At 35.0% G+C, this 20,762-nt stretch overlaps 2 protein-coding genes across 2 annotated transcripts in view; both read right to left on the reverse strand.

Annotated features, from left to right (window-relative positions):
* Positions 1-2,160: 2,160 nt before the first annotated feature.
* LOC107561746 (TPA-induced transmembrane protein) lies at positions 2,161-9,768 on the reverse strand. Its single transcript, XM_016246219.1, has 8 exons — positions 9,416-9,768; positions 7,462-7,542; positions 7,042-7,113; positions 5,133-5,268; positions 4,370-4,512; positions 2,900-2,970; positions 2,558-2,727; positions 2,161-2,341 (listed from the first exon to the last, which is right to left on the reverse strand). The coding sequence occupies exons 1-8, from the start codon at positions 9,491-9,493 to the stop codon at positions 2,334-2,336; spliced, it is 759 nt and encodes a 252-aa protein (XP_016101705.1). The 5' UTR covers positions 9,494-9,768; the 3' UTR covers positions 2,161-2,333.
* A 4,515-nt stretch (positions 9,769-14,283) lies between these two features.
* The window catches only part of LOC107561754 (capZ-interacting protein-like), a 24,507-nt gene continuing 18,028 nt past the window's right edge, over positions 14,284-20,762 (reverse strand). The window contains exon 6 of the mRNA XM_016246231.1: positions 14,284-16,101. Within this exon, the coding sequence (XP_016101717.1) occupies positions 15,676-16,101 (426 nt within the window). The 3' untranslated portion in view covers positions 14,284-15,675. The remainder of the gene's footprint in view (positions 16,102-20,762) is intronic.

The raw sequence follows: 20,762 nt of genomic DNA on the forward strand, positions 1-20,762 counted from the left end.
TTTGAAAAATCCTTATTTATCCGGGAGAGCAGAAGGAGTTCGTCCATTTTGTTGGGTAGAGAACGGAGGTTCGCCAGATGGATGCTAGTCAACGGCGTTCTGAATCCAAACTGCGGAGCACACCACGGAGGCAGCCATCAGCGTCAGCGCCATCATATGATGGTGATAAATCATCATATGATTTATGTGATAAATCATATGATGATAACATATGATTTATGATCGTATGATAAATCATCATACGATCATATGATGATGATGATAAATCATCATATGATTTATATTATCTAAATATGATTTAGAATGCATGTAAAACTGACTGTAGCTGCGTCCCAAATGAGGCACACTATGCACTTATACACTATGTACTTATGTACTCAACCATGTAGTGTATGAATTATATAAGGTTATTTTGTCATTCATAAACGGAGTCTGATAGCCCCTCCCCCTTCACTATGTGGTTAAAGCTGCGACAGTTGAGTGCATGAAGTGTTCAACATTGCACACTTAGTTTTTTCGGTTATTTAAGTGCATCATCCGGGTATTTAAAGTGCACATTTTCTTTTTGGAATTTTCAGTGTGAACAATGCTCACACTATTTATACTACAAAACGTCACAGAATAGTGCATAAGTACGCGATTTGGGACACCTTCTGTCTATCAGATGTTTGTACACAGCAGATGCTTTTCAGATGAAGTGATGTTTAACAGACATCTTGCAGATGTACGTGTGCTATCTATGAAAGGGATTTCTATATTTTAACCATGCAATAGCCTACATAAACGATCCAAGTTCGAACTTCCGTTAATGAGACACATAAGAGAGTGAAAACATTATCATAATCTACCACACTTGCAGAGGGAGCATCCTCAATTGAAACTAATAATAGCATATTGGCGAAACAGATTTTGTCAAATGTTTCTATTTACAACATGTTTTTGCAGCAATGAGCAATGTAGCCAATCACAGACATATCTGTTGTTTGTGAGGTCGTGATGACTAAGATGAGTGACAGCTTTTTAATGATTAAAAAGGTAGTTTGAAAATGTGATATTGATTTTCAGCAGTTCATTAAACAAGAAGTTAATGTTTAGTGACTTTTTTTAGGAACGCTGTTGTTTGATTTCGCTCTATTTCATCAATAATGATAATAGTTCAAAACAAAGTCACAGCTGAGCCGTTGATACTGATTTCATTTGATCGGTTACTCCTTTTTCCCGATTGTGTCTTATTATTGAATGTATTGTTTTAATTAAAAAAAATTTAAAAAGTTAATTAATGACACATTTAATAAGGATAGAAATGTATCTTTAATTTGGCCAGAATTACACAGGGTTCCTGTCTTGATACTCAAGAAAACATATGGTTTAGAGAAAACATGAAATAATTGTAATGTTATTATAGATTATAAAAATGTTTTAATTAAATACATCTGAAAAGTAGTCTAAATTGGTTTCTTAGTCAACAGTTATTGTGAATAATGGCCTGATTTATACAGTACTTGATCCATCCATAAGACTGTTGAATAAGAATCTGGTGCAAAAACCAGGACTCTTCACACATGACGTTTTATAAAAAAAAAAAAAAAAAAAAGAACGTTTTTTAATGTATTCCAATTATTCAAAATAATTATAGAAAAAGATGCAATGAAAACAAAAACAAAAAAAGAATGTCTTTATATTGACAAGTTTAATTTGGGGGTTAACTGTTTTGTTTATATATTTGTAACTTCTTATAGAATGTGAAACTTTCAGGCTAGTTATATAAGCCTGTTTTGTGTGTGTGTAAAATCTATTTGTGAATGTGTTTTCTCATGTTTGGCTATTTAGCCTTAACAATTATACACTCTCTCAAAAAAAAAAAAAAAACATTACTGAGCCAATACCCTCTTAAAAGGTACCTTTGTACCTTTTTTATCACAAAATAAAATGAGGGTCCTCAACGTCTAGATTATAATACATATGAGTTACAGATAATTGATGTAGACATACAGTAAAATAATTCCATTATAGCACCTCAGCACAAATATTTATTTAAAAAATATATATATCTCTCACACACATACAAAGATTTCCACAGTGATTAAAATGGTCCAGTGTTGAATCAATAGAAATCAATAAAAGTACAGTACACTTATAGTATTATTACAATACAATCAGCTTGTAACACTCCAAAGAGAAAGGAAAACTTGAAATCGCATCATATGACCCCTTTAAGAGATCTGTTAAAGAGTCCAGAAGGCAATCGAATGACATAAAGTGATGTATGGAATGTTCTGTTTCCTGATGAGGGTACCAGAGGTTCAATTTACAACATCCAAAGTTTGGCATGTCTACCCAACTGAAAAACAAAAGCAAACAAAAAACAAGAAAATCATAGTAAGGCCTACTAATAAAACAAAAACTTGCTTCTTTTTTTTTTTTTGTCTATATCATTTCCATATTTATATTTTTTATTATTAGCTATAATGGTTAGGATAGTGCTGAAGATTTTTATTATTTATGTATAATTTATTATTATTATTATTATTATTTCATTTGATAAATATCTCCTCACCTTCCATGTGGAGCGATGTTGGTATGATATGGAAAGGGTCTCCAGCGTCTCGATCATACAAGTGTTGGAGCAGCACATTTTTAACCATCTTTAGACTCAGAGTGTAGTGTATCAACTCCTCATGTTCTAAAGGCATCATGAACTGGAGCTTAAACTGGGCTGTAGTGTCTCTGTATCGAAGCACAGTGTTAAAAAGTCATTTCGGTCAACTTTAACTTGATATAAATGAGATGTGTTTGCCTGGGCCACACCAAAAATGAGTGGACAAGACTTAAAGGCACACTATGGTATGGACAAGCAAATAGTTGTAAAATGTGTCAGTGGAGTGTAAAATTGACTCACTGGAGATTGTTTATGGTGACACTGTTAAAGTACCGCTCCAATGCAGGAGAAGAACTGTAGACTTCCATCAACTGAGGGTTGATCATGGTGTATGGGAGAAACAGACATAGAGTGAATGAGTAATCATACATGTACATAGCAAAAAAAACAAAGCAGTGCTGTTTTTTTTCATTCTACTCCTGGATGTTTAACTTATCTAAAACACGTGCTTGAGTCAGTCTACTACTGAGCTCTGTTAAATCAGATGTGTTAGATAAGCAAAACATCCCAAATATGCAGTGCTGTGCCGCTAAGGAACAGCACTGAGAAGGAAAATAAAAACACACACTACCACTGTGAAAGCAGAAGTGCAAGTTGTGGCGCATCCTGCTCAGGGCGGTTAGTTCACCCATAAAATGAACATTTCACCATTATTTACTCACCCTCAAGTTGTTCCAAATCTCTCAGACTTACTTTCTTCAGTGGATCACAAATGGTGGGTTTTTACAGAAACTCTTGATTTGTGCAGTAGCTTTAAACAGTGATGTCCAATGAAAGCATAGTTCTTTTGAGTCAGATTCTTTTCCACAAATAAAGAAAGTCATACAAGTTTGGAATGACATGAGGGTGAATAAATGACGTCAGGAGGGAATTTTCATGAGTGAACCATTTTTGGGTAAACTATTCCTTTAAGACAGATGTCCTTAATGACAATGATTCAAGGTTTGCATTGTCACAAAAAAATGTATTTCAAATAAATGCTGCTCTTTTGAACTTTCTATTAATCAAAGGATTCTGGAAAAAAAGTCTTATGGTTTCCAAAAAAGTATTAAAGGTTTTCAACATTGATAATAAAAATGTAAAATAATTCAGCAGCAAATCAGCATATTTTATTTTTTATATTTTCATTTATTTTATTTTCATATTATCAAGTGGCTCTGAAGATTGGAGTAATGATACTGAAAATTCAGCTTTACATCACAGAAATAAATTACATTTGAAAATATATTCAAATAGAACAGTTTTTTATTTTTTAATTCTATTATTTTACAATATTACCGTTTTTTTCTGCTTCTAAACCCCGAAATGTCTTGCTTCATAGACACCCCATGTACGTGTTGTAAATGCACTTTTTATTTGTGCATACAAACTGGGACGAGTTAAAATCATTTTCTGTGTAAATTGATAACATGTCAGATGCTGTCCATAGAGTCTAGCTTGTACTAAACATGGAACATTTATTTAGTTTCAGATTCAAGATTAGTCAGGGAAATCATGTGAAACATTTTTTTTTTTAAAGAAAAAAAAAAGGTGAATATTTAATCTTTAAATCTATATTTATTTTTAAAAAATAAATGCATGTCTCTGACTTTCTTCACACGTCAGAGTTTGATCTGTGTTAAGTTACATAAAGCTTATGAATGGGTTTCTCAAAAATGCTTCACAGGTATCTACCATTTCTAGTATTGAATAGATCATTCTTGTTATTACCTGCTGTTCCAGCTCTATCATAGTCTCTTCATCCTGAGAGTCTGAAGTGAAATTGTTAGCATCCAGAGTAAAATTTCCTCTGAAGAAGCGTGCCACCACAAATGATGATTTGTCATATTTTTCATCCTCATCGTCATGAACAACTTTAAAACACAGAGGGTTGCAAAACAAAACTAAAATACAATCAGAATGTTAATCAGGAATTACTTCAGAAACATATGCTGTGGTTCAGTCATCTTGAAAACAGCTGACATTTTGGCGAATGTAAAGAGGAAGGCTCGTCTGATCTCATAATTTTAAACATCAGTATCAGAAGACCAAGCCAGATATGACTGGTGTCAGCTAAAAATTCATGATGCACTTGGCCAAAAACGAAATGTTATTTAATAATCAATTAATTAATCAAATGTTTTTGATAAATCAACACTCACATAAAAATGAGTCGTACAATTACGAGACATGAGATATTTCAGTAAGTTGTATTGTTTCTTTCAACATACAGTACATTATGATGTTCATTTTGTGCTAGAACTACAATTAAAGAGAAAAAAGTTGCAATCTGTTATGCCACAATAGGAGTGTTAAACGTTAAAAAAAATTATTGTTTGTATTTTGTGATAAAATTGACAGAATTTGAAAGCTGAGACTTTGTTTCCTATTAAAAGTGCATAAAAACAGCAGAATGCATAGCCTAACAAATTGGACTGGGAACATTAGAAATAGCATTCACAGAAGACAAAGAATCTGAATGGAGCATCAGTACCTGCACACACAATAATTGAGATCCCAATAATCAGAGCAATGGCAATAAAGATGAGAAGTAGCAATGTCCATAGTTTGAGTTTCCACACCACCACCTCATTCAATTCTCTCTTGACCCTCCGCAGCTCCCTTTGCCACTGCAAACACAAAGAGGTAGGGGCCTATGAAATCCGTTACAATTTTTCTGGATTCTGTTTTTATTTTTTTTTCTGTTTAAATTTTTATAGACTCTGTTTTAATGGTTACATTAAATTTTATTAATCAAACAGCATGTCTAATTGGTATAAATCATGAAACGTACACAATTTAACAGCAATTTATTAAAAGTTTAACAAAAATAACATTTTTGAATTATTTACATATTTGAGGCACTATAAGTTTTTATTTTTTTGTTTCTAAAAATTCATTTTATTTTTACCAAATTCTGTGTTTTCCATTAATTTTCTGGATTCCATTTTAATGGTTTCATTACATTTTAATAATCAAAAGAATCTCTAAATAACAGATTTTATTTAAAAAAAAAAAAAATTCTTAGAAATACTTGTGTATTGCATTTAGTGTATTTAGTGTTGTGTATTTAGATTTTTCTGGTAATTTTTTTTTTGTAAATATTCCTTAATGTTTTAATAATTTTATTAGTAGTAGTGGTACTATCATTACATTCATTAATATATTTCTGTCACAGTTTCTTCAAGTTAAACCAAACTTTTATTTTTGACGAGTTGCTTCATGAAACGTACACAATTTAACAGCAATTTATTAAAAGTTTAACAAAAATAACATTTTTGAATTATTTACATATTTGAGGCACTATAAGTTTTTATTTTTTTGTTTCTAAAAATTCATTTTATTTTTACCAAATTCTGTGTTTTCCATTAATTTTCTGGATTCCATTTTAATGGTTTCATTACATTTTAATAATCAAAAGAATCTCTAAATAACAGATTTTATTTAAAAAAAAAAAATTCTTAGAAATACTTGTGTATTGCATTTAGTGTATTTAGGGTTGTGTATTTAGATTTTTCTGGTAATTTTTTTTTTGTAAATATTCCTTAATGTTTTAATAATTTTATTAATAGTAGTGGTACTATCATTACATTCATTAATATATTTCTGTCACAGTTTCTTCAAGTTAAACCAAACTTTTATTTTTGACGAGTTGCTGTAAAGACCTTTGAGTTTCTGTTTGTATATGATATGACGATAGTTTTTCTCAAAAGAAACTTTAAAATGCTTATGAAGTGACTCTCAGAGCAGACCTAGAGATTATGTTCATGTATTCATGTATATATTGAGGCGGCAGAGGCTGAAAACAACACAAGTGTCTCAGGTGCTTCAGTATGTGTGTAGTAAACAAAACCTTGCATCTGTGCCATTCATTCACAAAGAGACACGCAGAACATGAAGGATTCATATTTAAATGCATATTTTGCGGCTTAATATTCACAGACACTAGTCCATATCACGTTTTGATTTAAGTGTACTGACATACTTTTGATTTATTCATCTAAAAATTTGCAAATTCTGTGACATTCCACGTTATACAGTAAATTCCATTTTTATGACTGGACTCTGCGATTCCGTACGCATTTTCCACATCGTGGAAATCATAGGGCCCTACAGAGGAACAGCCACAAGGCTTTCTTACTTTACCTCAGCATTGTTTAACTGTTTAAATTACAGTAGACATATTTGCTTATGTCAGTGGTTTCCAATCTTGGTCCTGGAGAAACCCCAGCATTACACATTTTAGATGTCTCCCTAATCAACACAACTGATTCAACTCATCAGCTCATTAGTAAAGACTACAAGACCTCAAATGTGTTTTTCAGATAAGAGAGACATCAAAAATGTATCATTTCCACATGTAGACATACTCCAGGTAATGGCTTGTTGCTTTTCAAATGTACCTTGGGTTGAGTTAGAGAGTCAATATCGACTCCATCCCCATGGAGGTGCTGTTCCCTATTGTTCTCAGTGACCTGAAAACACACAAATCCAGATAGACCAGTCAAACTAAACTGAAGGATCAGTTTGCAGCCTAAAAATCTGCACGCAGTACAAGGTGTCAGGGCAGACATAATAAGTGGAGCTTACTTGAATAACCTAATTATGAGTGAAACAACGTATTGTAGAGATTAGTTTGTCAATTTTTGTATTTGTCAATCAGGGGAGCGTTTCCCAAAAGCAACTATGGTCACAAGCAACTAAATTCACCGTCATTGTGAATGTATCTTAAAATAGATTTGCTTTGGTTCAAAACCATTATAGTTTCATTCAATCAATTAATTTCTTCAGCCAATCAAAAGTTATGAGTAAGAGGCATATACCTGTGGTGTTACTAGAAGAGGGGACACTTCGTTTCTCTCTGATCTTAGGTGGTCTGAGCAAGTGCCATTCCCTGGAATCACCTGTGAACATTTGTGACATAATTTATACGATATATACATACATTAAGAGAAAAACAGTTGCAGTGTATATATCTTTAGACAACAGCCACTAACAAAACAGTAAAAACATTAAAATGGTACAGGCCAGGGGCAATGAAGAGGGTCCATAATAAAGAAAAGAGTACATCTTTTAAATGTGCCAAGTGTTCCAGGTGTGTTTTAAAAAGTACTCTTTAGTCATGTTTGTTTCATATGTTTTGAATACATACATATACATATTTATGTGTGTGTGTGTGTGTGTATGTATGTATGTATGTATGTATGTATGTATATATATAAAGAATTATTAATAAATTATCATAAACAACTTTACATTTTTGAGAATCATACCACATGACATTTTACAACCTGGGCCAGCCTTGCTAAAACATTAAAATGGTACAGGCCAGGGGCAATGAAGAGGGTCCATAATAAAGAAAAGAGTACATCTTTTAAATGTGCCAAGTGTTCCAGGTGTGTTTTAAAAAGTACTCTTTAGTCATGTTTGTTTCATATGTTTTGAATACATACATATACATATTTATGTGTGTGTGTGTGTGTGTATGTATGTATGTATGTATGTATGTATGTATATATATAAAGAATTATTAATAAATTATCATAAACAACTTTACATTTTTGAGAATCATACCACATGACATTTTACAACCTGGGCCAGCCTTGCTAAAACATTAAAATGGTACAGGCCAGGGGCAATGAAGAGGGTCCATAATAAAGAAAAGAGTACATCTTTTAAATGTGCCAAGTGTTCCAGGTGTGTTTTAAAAAGTACTCTTTAGTCATGTTTGTTTCATATGTTTTGAATACATACATATACATATTTATGTGTGTGTGTGTGTGTGTATGTATGTATGTATGTATGTATGTATGTATGTATGTATGTATGTATGTATGTATGTATGTATGTATGTATGTATGTATGTATGTATGTATGTATGTATGTATGTATATATATAAAGAATTATTAATAAATTATCATAAACAACTTTACATTTTTGAGAATCATACCACATGACATTTTACAACCTGGGCCAGCCTTGCTAAAACATTAAAATGGTACAGGCCAGGGGCAATGAAGAGGGTCCATAATAAAGAAAAGAGTACATCTTTTAAATGTGCCATTTTAAAATGTAGTCATGTTTGTTTCATATGTTTTGTATATATATATATATATATATATATATATATATATATATGTGTGTGTGTGTGTGTGTGTGTGTGTGTGTGTGTGTGTGTACAGTGTGTGTGTTTGTGTTTGTATGTATGTACAGTATATATATATACAACCTGGGCCAGCCTTGCTTTATCATAAAAAGGCCAGATTATAAGATATTTCAAGAGACGTATTGACTTTTTATGGCCATGTACCATAGTAATCATATCCTTTTCAAAAGAACCACTAAACTAGATGAAGATCTGCCTGGCTAGGCTGGGAAACCAGTTTAAACCAGCGAATATCATCTTAAATTAGCTAAAACCAGCAAACGAGGTTAGACTTTTCATCTGGGAACATGGTATTCTACCTTGGAGTACAATGTAGCCTAAATAAATATGAATATGAATATGGTAATCATTCAGGTCATGGCATGTATTTAGATAAGCATTAAGGTACCACCACAGGACCTTTTGAATGGGATTAAAAAGTTACAAATAAAAAAGTTTTTCTTTCCATAGATCTTACGATCAAAACGAAACAACAATGGAAGACACTCAGGGTAAAACTTTAGTGTTCTTAGTAGAGATGGACGTTTGCGCACTTGCACAATCTTGAGTAACTAAACGTGTCAATGATCTGAAGACAAGATGAATAAAGGATACATTTTTGACATCTTACCTCAATCGTTTGGTCACTCGAGACGTTATTGTTGTCACAGACAACTTGAATGGGCTTCAACTCCAGCGCGTCGCTCATACTTCCATAGTCACCAGCCCAGCCTGCGGAAACACCCGGAACTGAGGCGTGTAAAAACGGGTTGCGAAAACGTTTCACCGGGTTTGTGTTGTGGTTAGTGAACAATGTTCCCAATTGTTACATTAACTAATAAAGGATCAATCATTTGATTCCAGGTCTCTTTTCAATGTGGATGCAGCTGATAATGATATACAGATGAAATCCAAGTGTTAAAGAGCGTCTCGTATTTCAGTTAGAATTTGACTAAGTAACTTGCCCCCCCCCCCCAAATTTGAATCGTATCACACCAAACAAATGTGTGTGCAATGTGCCAGCATAACTTTTATGTCAAGAGGAAATTACTCAAAGTGAGAACGCATGCAGAGACCACGTGCCTCAGAGAGAATAAGCTTGATATATTAATCAGAGCTACACCAAAAAAAAAAAAGATACAGGAAACGAAAATATTTAATTCAGTCACGTTCACATAGTAAGAAATAAGCTATCCAAGTGTTAGTTAGTATCTGTCTGTGCAGGACCGGTCTCCAGGGAAATTCGTAATGGCACCCAGGATGGAATATGCATATGGGCATCTTCCGTCACCCTGATGCAGAGGCGGACTTAACCATTAGGCAAAGGTTGGCGACCGCGTTGGGCCCCCAAAAGCCAAGGGCCCCCTAAAATGCTTTTATATGCGAGATGCGCGTTCAATGCGGACGCGCAAGTGGTTGCTGTGGTGTTCATTAGCACGACAACCGTCTGTGCGTCCGCGTTGAACGTGCTTCTTAGCAAAAGTAAGGCGATGTAGAAAATGGGGACGGAATCACGGAATCTATTCATAAAAACGGAGTTTACTGTGTAACGCGGAATGTGGCGGAATCAGAGGTGGAAAGATTACTGAAAAAATTTTCAAGAGCCGGTGTGAATAAATATAGATTTCAATTCAAAGAGACAGGATAGTCTGTGCATGATCTGATGTTTTATTTGGACCCAGAATAAGGCGAGATGAACATCACAGAGCGCTAAACACTCATGCAGTGTATGTTTCATTCATACCCGAAGCCACGCAGAAAGTCGTACGAGGAAATTCTTACAGCAAAACAGTACAATTTTGAAATATTTTTTACTAGGCTATTTCAAATAACTGTTTTCTATTTGAATATACTTTAAAATATAATTTATAGTGATTTTAAATCTGAATATTTAGCATAATTACTCCAGTCACACGATCCTTCAGAAATTATTCTGATTTGCTGCTCAAAAAACATTTATTATTATTATGATGTTTAAAACAGTTGAGTAGAATTTTTTCAGGTTTCTTTGATGAAGATGATGAATAGAAAGTCCAGAAGAACCGCATTGATCTGAGATAGAAACCTTTTGTAACATTATAAATGTCTTTATTATCACTTGTGATCAATTTAAAGCATCCTTGCTAAATAAAAGTGTTGATTTCTATTTCTTTTTCAAAAAATAAAAATGATACTGACTCTAAGCTTTTGAATGGTATAGTGTATAATGTTACAAAAGCTTTTTATTTCACATAAATGCTGATCTTTGGATCTTTCTATTCATCAAAGAATCCTGAAAAAATGTGCTCAACTGTTTTAAATATTGATAATAATTATTATTATTAAAAAAGGTTTCTTGAGCAGCTTGAGCAGCAAATCAATTTAAAATATATTCAGATAGAAAGCAGTTATTTTAAATAGTAAAAATATTTCACAACATTACTGCCTTTGCTGTACTTTGGATCAAAAAAATGCAGGCTTGGTGAGCACAAGACACTTCTTAAAAACATTAAAAATCTTTGGTAAGATATATCTTTCGAGTCTTCTTAGCGCGATAAGAGTGAGCGTTATCGGGGAACCGGGCCCAGATGCTTGAAGAATGCGCTTCCAGCAGCCATGAGAAACAGTTGGCGGTTAAAGTTTTCTGTGCACAATTTAATTTGACGAAAGTCACGAGACTTATAACTCTCTATCCAATCACGTTGATGGATAAAAATAAAATTAAAATAAGCATGTAACGACCACAAACGGAGGAAAATAGCGGAGTAAAAGTACCGATACAATGTACTCAAGTAAAAGTAAAAGTACACCATTTTTAAGCTACTCAAAAAATTACTGATAAAAAACTACTTAATTACTGTAACGTGAGTATTTGTAATTCGTTACTTCACACCCCTGGACGGAATGAACGGCGCAGACGCGCGTTTCGTTTGCTATTTAAGCACGAGCAACGCTCGCGGTTGTCGTCTGTAGAAGCTAAATAGTATTTTTTCCATTTAATATTCACATACACTAGTCCATATCGCGGTTTGAGTGAAGTGTACTGAATTGCATTTGATTTATTCATTCAATATTTGACGAATTCCGTGACATTGCTCGTTACACAGTAAACTTCTGTTGTGTAGCATTTTGAATGTACAAAAATTATTGGAATAAAAGATAGATTCATGTTTTTCCTTCATTTGATTACCAGAAAAATGAAAATACACAACAAAGAATTTCTAAAAAAAAAAAAAAAGTAAATAAAATAAAAATTTCATAGGGCTCTATTATTGTATACAAATTAATAAATTAAGTTGTTTTCGTGAATTCGATTAATTAGATATGTTTTTGATTAAACCATTAAAATGGAATACAGAAAAATGTAAATGGAAAGCGCAGAATTTGGACCCTAAGAATGTAATTTTTGTTAAACTTCTAATAGGCCCAAATTGCTGCTAAATTAAACAAGTTTCATGATTTTAATTAATTATACATGTTTTTTGTTAAAAAATGTAATATAATCATCCAGAAAAATTCAAACGAAAAAAAAACTGAATACAAAACAATTAAAAGGAAAAAGTTAAACTTAGGCTAATTTGGGAAAAATAAAGTACATTTATAATTTCCTTCAGTTTAATTTAAATGTGCAATTAAAAAAAAAAAAAAAAAAATGTATATTTTAAAGTTTAGAATTAGACAATTGCATAGTGAAAGTTACTTCAAAGCACCACCTAGTGTCCAACCTACTCTAATACTATTAAAACCTGTTTAAATGTGAACAAGGGATTTACAACATAAAATAAATCCTTTATTTATAACATGTACATGAAAAATCTAAAAGATTAGACACAACTATGGGACACGGTCGTGCAGCAGCGAGCAACAGTGAAAGGAACCTCAAGGTTGTAAATGTGTGAAATTGTATAGGGCCACATTCCTGTATTTTGCCTGGGGCCCCCAAATCATTAAATCCGCCCCTGCCCTGATGCATGGGTGGCACCGTGGCAGATACACGTCTTGGGAGCAACACGTTGCGTGTGAACTCTAATCGCTTGTCACCTAAATAACCTCCAGAGATATGCTTTGAAGTTGATGCACATCTGTTTGTTTTTCCTATGATTTAACCAATCAGAATCATTTTTAACTAAGTAATAACATCACTACACTCCCCCCCACACACTTTTAATAGCACGTAAATTCGTCCCCCGCACTTTTTCGGGCAAGTGTGTTCGCATAGATTTTCAAGAGCCGGTGTGAATAAATATAGATTTCAATTCAAAGAGACAGGATAGTCTGTGCATGATCTGATGTTTTATTTGGACCCAGAATAAACCGAGATGAACATCACAGAGCGCTAAACACTCATGCAGTGTATGTTTCATTCATACCCGAAGCCACGCAGAAAGTCGTACGAGGAAATTCCTAATATGGACAAAAGCGTCCAGCTATTGCTGTATGAAAACAGTTGTTTTCACAGAAAACAGAAACGTTTGGAAACATGAAGACATTAAACATACGATTGTGACAATATGGTTTATTTGTGTTTGTCAAGTCATCTCCAGGTAATAAATAAAGTATATGAACAATGCAGTGCTAACTGACATAGCATTTATTATAGTATTGAAACTATTCTGCCTTATTATGTGATAAAAAAGTGTTTGTAGTATATAAGCAAATCATTATTGTTGTTATTGTCCAGCAGTTATCTGAGTTCTAAGCCAATTAAAAGCTAGAAATGAGAGAAAAATGAAGGTTGACTATACACCAGTCAAAAGTTTTTGAACAGTAAGATTGTTCATGTTTTTTAAATAAGTCTCTTTTGTTCACTAAGCCTGCATTTATTTGATCCAAAGTACAGCAAAACAGTACAATTTTGAAATATTTTGGCTGTTTTCTATTTGAATATATTTTAAAATATAATTTATAGTGATTTCAAAGCTAAATCATTACTCCAGTCACACTATCCTTCAGAAATCATTCTGATATTCCGATTTGCTGCTCAAAAAACATTAATAATAATAATAATAATAATTAAAAAAGGTTTCTTGAGCAGCAAATCAGCATATTAGAATGATTTCTGAAGATCATGTGACACTGAAGACTGGAGTAATGATGCTGAAAAGTCAGCTTTGATCACAGGAATCATTTTAAAATATATTCAAATAGAAAGCAGTTATTTTAAATAGTAAAAATATTTCACATTACTGCTTTTGCTGTACTTTGGATCAAATAAATGCAGGCTTGCTGAGCAGAATAGACTTCTTTATAAAACATAAAAAAATCTTACTGTTCAAAAACTGTTGACTGGTAGGTTGTATAGATTACAGAAATGTTATATTGTAATGTTTTATATATATATATATAAAACATTTCTGTCCCCCTCACTTCTGAAATGATGGCTACACCCCTGCTATACTCTAACAGAGGTTAGTGACCTCTGTTAGAGTATAATTACTGAAAATGCTACAGCCACATGTGCAGAATCGAGTGCATTTGGTTTCGTTTTGAGCAAAAGGCAAAAGTAATTAGGCTTGTTGTAACTAAAAAGTGAACTATTCAGTAAGATAGCAAATTATTATGTCAAGCAATTCAAATGGGAAGGGGGGGTAACCATGTTACCTGGTTTGCTCACGTCAGTCAGTGGAGTCAGTCAGTGACGCTTACATAATAAAAGGAAAGCATCTGGTAAGTGTAAATAAAGCTCTTTATTCAGAATTATGGGAAGTAGTAGATCATTGATGCAGTACAGTAGTTTTGCTGTCACAGTGATACATTTCAGGCATTTTATTTAATAATAAAGTATCTTTCCATAGCAGCAGTGGAGACTGCTGATAAATTTGGCTTTCGCAATATATCTCCCACTATGTTCTTTGTATTGTTTATATTTATCTTGTTATTAAAAAACAGTGAATTCTAGTAACCATCAGAAAATAAGAGTGCAGTTAGTGACTCGTGATTTTGCAACTTTAACCACACCCTCTCCACAACCCTCTCAGCCAACTCAATGTCAGTGAACCTAAACACTCAAAATGACTGATAAATCATTTCTGAAGTGTTTATGAAGCATTTCTAGACAACTGTTGCTGTTTACAGAGCCTAGGGCTATCACAGAGGCATGTCAGATATTTCAAATTAACCAACAGTCAATAAAACTACACCTATTTCAGTGATATTTGTCACTTTGTAAACTGAATCACATGAATATTCAAACAGGGTGAAGGCTGGAAAAGTACTATTAAAATGGAGAATGCTCTCCAAAGGTGAAAGCGTTCCTGTTCTCTGAACAGCAAATAAGAATCCAACATACGTTTATTTAAAAGAAAAAGCAAGCAAGATAATCGAGGCATATAAATAACTCAGACATACCATACAGAGTTTGAATAGAAACTCAGGGTTTGATATAATGGCTTCATTTTAGCTATAAGATCCCACCTGATCTCTTGAGAAAACATAACTGTTACATATTTTTGCAGTTGGTGGCTAATTTGTACAGTTTGATTTGTAAAAAAAAATTATGATTTTTTTTTTTTAAAGGTCCACCACTAAACCTAACCAGCAGTGGGGTGCAAGGAGATTGTACAAAAACATACAAATGAGATTGTACAAATTCACCACCAATACTCCAAAACATAAAATTGCAACAAATTGCCATGAGTGTGCTGATAACATCTAACCCTTTGTGTAATATTTGCTTTAGCAATAAGTCCACAAATCCACAGTCCTAAAAGAGAAGAATTCAATCCTGGCATTCAGACTTTGTCATTCTTCATCTATACTGGAGTCTGTTCTCAGCGAATCCACATGAACGTTTGTTAGAAATGCTATTATTTCAACTGTGGTCGGCAATAACCTTCTCACTATTCTAGTTTGCTAAATCAATGCTTATGTTGCGCAAAAAAAAAAAATTGTTGACCATTACCCTGTTACATTCTATTCTGGGTTGTTCTCTGCATCCAGAACTTCCTTGTCTTCTTTCACTTCTGTCCTGTCCTCTTCTGTCTCTTCCTTGTCTTCTTCTTGAGCCTGTTTACAGTCAAAAGGTTCATATCCTCCCTTATTTAATTCCTCACTTCCTATATAGGTTACTTCGGTCCCCTCATTTTCTTGGGGTGCATCTAAGTGCTCTGTCCTGTCTTTTTCCTGTTGTGGGCCATTGGTGGGTTGAACAGAGTCTGTTTTTTCTTCAGTATCCTCCTGTGAAGGCCCACCACATAATTCCCCTTCATCTCCATTCTGCTGTTGACTATCTGGTTCACATGGAGAGTCATTTCCCTCGTTCCATTTCGTCTCCTCACATGTTGACTTCCTGTGTTGTCGTGTGGGCAGCCTTCGCTTAAAAGACAGCCTAGCTCGACTCTGTGGGGTGAATACACAAAATCAGACTAGCTGAGTTTGTAAAAGTTGAATTCATTCATAACTTGAATAAACTACAGACTACAACTGACATATTTACTTTGTATCAACACTTACTTACTTAGCCGCCATGCTACATAAGCAGCATGCTAACTGGACAGAAAATCATAAATTAAACTGGAATTGATTAAATAAAAAGGAAAATGGCTGCAACACCATGTGCCACACAAATAGCCCTCATCATATTTACCACACAGCAGAGTGTTGCTAAGCTAACAACACAAGGCTGTGATAAGCAAAAAAATACACAACTATTGCGTAAAATCATGGATCTAACCAAATATGTATGATTTAGGGGGACCAAATGTAAAAGTTTATCAATTATTGATTGAAAAACAAATGGGTTTCACAGAAATCTGAAATTTAGGTGGTGATGTTGTCTATTCCTCTCAATATGATAAAATGGCCTTTTAATTACACTGAACTATTTTTATTTTAAAGCAAAATTACTGTATATTCAACATTCTTCTTGACTAATCGACCATCCCAGTTGAGCTTGTTGCAATGCATTCTGGGACCGGTTCCTGGGAAGGATACTTGATTCCAGTGGCGGTTGGTGGAAAATTTTCTAGGTTGGGTGCCACGTCCAACAATTTTAGCATATATCCCAGTATAGCAAAAAGGGAAAAAATTGACTTGAAACATTTTAAATAAAGATAATTGTTTTACCAAGTTCAAGAGTTTGAGGATGATTCTCACAAAACAATATTTTCTGCTAGAAGATTTCAAGATAAATTAAAACATTAAAATTTCATAATTCACAATTTATTTATACAGTGCAACAGCAAAAACTGTGAGGAAAAAAAAAATAAATGTCACATTTGTTTAGAGCATTTTCTATAACTACAAGTCAAGCTGCAATACCAAACAGGAGCACACAGAGTGTCACGGTTCGCTACTGTGAGGAGCATGGAGCGAGGAGATGCAGAGTCGAATTCAAACTTATAGACTTTAATAACATCCAGGGAAACAGGAAAACACACGTAGCAAGGGTTGACATCAACAATTCCAGACAAGGAAGATCAGAACGGGCTAGAACTCAAATAGGGCGGATAAAGAGGGGCAGACAGGTGAGGTGGATAACTAATAATGGAATTAATAGAACTAAATGGGGACAGGAAGGACCAAATAAGTGCATAAAGAAACAGGAGGCAGGAACACAGGGAAAACAAAACAAAAACCGACCATAAACGTGACACGGAGATGCCAACAGACCACTATACCAGTCGCCTTAACCTGACTGTATATAAAATGTAGACAGATCCATTCAGAATTATTCAACAGAGCAAAACACAAATTAAAAAGCAAATAAAAACATTCTGAATTTGTCGAATGTGGTGATCTTAAGGCGGCGCGACATCACCAGTGAACAGTTCCTCTGTCAGAGTGAGTACTGATGTCCATATGTATATAAACAGCACTGACCATTGCAAACTCCTAAAACATGCTTCTTCAGCAAGTGTCTATTATGGCAAGTTCACACTACAGGATTTTAAGCCCGATTTGCAAGTCAACGAGCTCGCCGACAGGTCGGGCAGTGATCGCGGGAAAATCAGCACTCTGCAATCTTGGTGTGTGAATTACTCAACGATGCGTCAAAGAGGCTCGCTGAAGCCAAACAAATATCTAGCATGCTAAATATCTGGAGCTGTCGACCATCTCGACAACACGTGGAATCAGGTGTTGCAACGAGCTACAGCCAATGAGAGAGCAAGGCATGGTTTGAGGTCAGCGGAAGAAGGCCCTGTCCCAAATGGAACACTTCATGTGCACTTGCGGTCTTACAGACTTACAATAGCCGCTGCGTGTCTGTTAAGTCCACGAGACCGTAGGGTGTCCCATTCGGCATTTTAGCATTGAGAAGGGTTCTCGCGAGCGCCCCCTTTGCGCCCTCGATCCGCACTTCTGCTGAGCCCGCACTGGGACGAGCTCCGCAGCAGAATTCTACCCGACAGTCAAAGCGGCATTACGTCACGAAAGGGCGGACTCAGAGGAAGACCGCGAGGGTTTAGGGTGCCATTTGGGACAGGGCCGAAAAACAGCAGCACCAACATGGCTTTAAGAAGTTTGGACACAAGAAATGGAGCAATTTTTTTCAGAACAGATCATCACACAAACAGCTTGCAGCACTAATTTCTTCCTGACGCCCATTTACAAATAAACAACTCCTGTTTCACTTGTTGTTTTGCGTCATTCCCGTTCAACTTCTCGCGTCTGTTTTCATGACAAAACATGGTTTGGGGACCGTGTAGAGTTGTTGTCAGCTCGTGTAGTGTGTGACCCCCTGTTAGTGAATACTACAACGACTTCAAGACAGACAGCAAGTCATGTAGACTGAACAGCACAGCTATCTGCCGACGTTTCGTGTAGTCTGAACTAGGGTTTATAAAACACTTGCCAGACATGCAACCATACTGAAAAGTACTCGTGCAAAAAGCTATCAGAGAGCGCACATACACAGTTTGTATATACATAGTATATACATACATAGTAGCACACTACTAATAACAGACTTGCGCGTGTCTAATAATGTACGACTCCTGTATGTCACTAAAATAGTCTCTACCACCATTTCAATCGTCATCCATCAAAACTTTACTGTTAAGTTACTGGTTTGCTTTATTCAGGCCATCCAGACTAGTCCTGACTTCAGCTTAAAGATACTTAATAGAGGTATGTTTGTTCCCACCAATCGTTGTTCAATTTTAAAAGTAAAATTTATGTATGATGACGAAAGCAGGTTAGTGCTAGTCCTCCCTCCCATTGCAGTCCCAGCAATTCGAAGAAAAAATAATTCTTTGTATGGAAGTCTATTGGGGCGATTCTCAGCCTGAGTGAAATCGCCCAAAAAGGGGCGGCACTCCACATAATGTGACTTGACGCTGATTGGACTATATATCCTGAGGCAGAACAAACAGTTCAGAACAGTGACAGCTAGTGTAACACTGTGGTTGAATGTAATAGAAAAAAATCCTCCCTTTCACACTTTGGTGGTGCGTCACCCTATCGCCCTAATGAAGAAACCGCTCCTGCTTGGTTCCTTCCTGTGATGGTTTCTGCCTAGTTTGACATCTAGGTGGAAAGATTAGGTTTTGTGGACAGAGCTGTTGCTCTTGAATTGAGCACTCCAGTATTGGATTATACTAGATTTTAAGGATGTAAAACAAAAAGAGGATTTAGTAGTTTTACGTTAAACCTGGACTCAAAGTAACCTTCAACAACCAACAGTACATTAGGCTATTTACAGAATGTAATATTAGCGTACCGCATACAGCAGTTTATGGGGCATCTCTAGCCTTTCATGATCAAAATTGTCCCAATATTTGAACATTTTTGTATGCTGTTATGGATATGTTTACATAAATTGGCTTTGCAGTGTCAAGCTGCTTCTTCGCTGACAAATTAAAAACACGTTTTATTTCCTACAGTGGATTGTACTCATGCTACACTGAATTAAATAACTCATCCAGCACTTATTTTGTTTTCTGTCTTATTCATCATCCTGTCAGAAATAGCTGAAAATGATTCAGTTTGTGAGTCAACTGTCCAAATTAATCCAACTGAATTGCAAACAAATTCAGACCTTTCTGTGAATTCCCACTGCATTTCAGAATCAAAGAACATAGCTCAGCAGCTAAGTACTTCTTTAACTAAATATAAACAATCATGTGTTATCGCTGCATTCTTTTGTGAATGCTCTTTGAAGAGGTACAGAGGGTATGATGCAGAAGTGGCCTGATTGGATTAGAGAGGACAGTCTCTATAGGCTTACACAGAGCTTAAGCCCACAACACTGGCTGCAAAGAGATGTGCACCTTCATGCTGATATCATCAGATCCTCTTCTGCACACATCAGAGATTCTATGAGAAACAGCAAGCCTGTAAAAGGTTACTGCTGAACTTTCAAGAGATCATGTTTTGCCACTCATATTAGTCTACAAAAAATACAGGGTTTTCAATGACAAATTAAAATTAAATGTCCACTTACAGACCAAAATATGTGATCACAGCCCTGCAGTACCAGTTATTATTTACTGATGCAACCCTAAACCCGTCACAGTATAGTTGGAATGCATATACTTACTGTAAAGTAAATTCTAAGAGAGTATCCCTCACACAATCCAAAAGTGTTGGTATTTTGCTGCAAAGCAATAGTTTTCTTTTTGTATATTTTTTTATTTATATTTTATTTTTTATATTTTTATTATTTAAATTGTATTGATATATATATATATATATATATATATATATATATATAATATACAATAAATTAAACATTTTCTAATAAATTTTATTTCTTAGATGTTTAAGTATTTTTGCAAAAAATTAAAAAAATCCAACGAGTCATCGCCCCCTTCCTCACCGGAGAAGCGCAGCGGGCCTATTATGCCCTGAGGGCACCCCGGAACGAACAGTATGATGAGCTCAAAGCCGAAATCCTAGCCCGGGTGGGCCTATCGCCCATGGGGGCGGCGCAACAGCTCTATCAATGGACCTATGATGAACGGCAGCGAGTGAGAGCGCAAGCCGCGCAACTGGCCCGGTTGACCCACCTGTGGCTTCTCGCGGGGGCTCCGACCCCCGACCAGGCGGCCGAGGAAGCA

Source organism: Sinocyclocheilus grahami, unplaced genomic scaffold (assembly GCF_001515645.1).
Source record: "Sinocyclocheilus grahami isolate Dianchi unplaced genomic scaffold, SAMN03320097.WGS_v1.1 scaffold790.1, whole genome shotgun sequence".
NCBI classification, from domain to species: Eukaryota; Metazoa; Chordata; class Actinopteri; order Cypriniformes; family Cyprinidae; genus Sinocyclocheilus; species Sinocyclocheilus grahami.

Coding starts and splice junctions, on each gene's coding strand:
- LOC107561746 (XM_016246219.1), bottom strand. CDS start 9,493: ATGAGCGACGCGCTGGAGTTGAAGCCCATTCAAGTTGTCTGTGACAAC. Junction 7,114..7,461: donor CTCTTCTAGTAACACCACAG/GTATATGCCTCT, acceptor GTGTGTTTTCAG/GTCACTGAGAACAATAGGGA. Junction 2,728..2,899: donor GTCACCATAAACAATCTCCA/GTGAGTCAATTT, acceptor GCTTCGATACAG/AGACACTACAGCCCAGTTTA.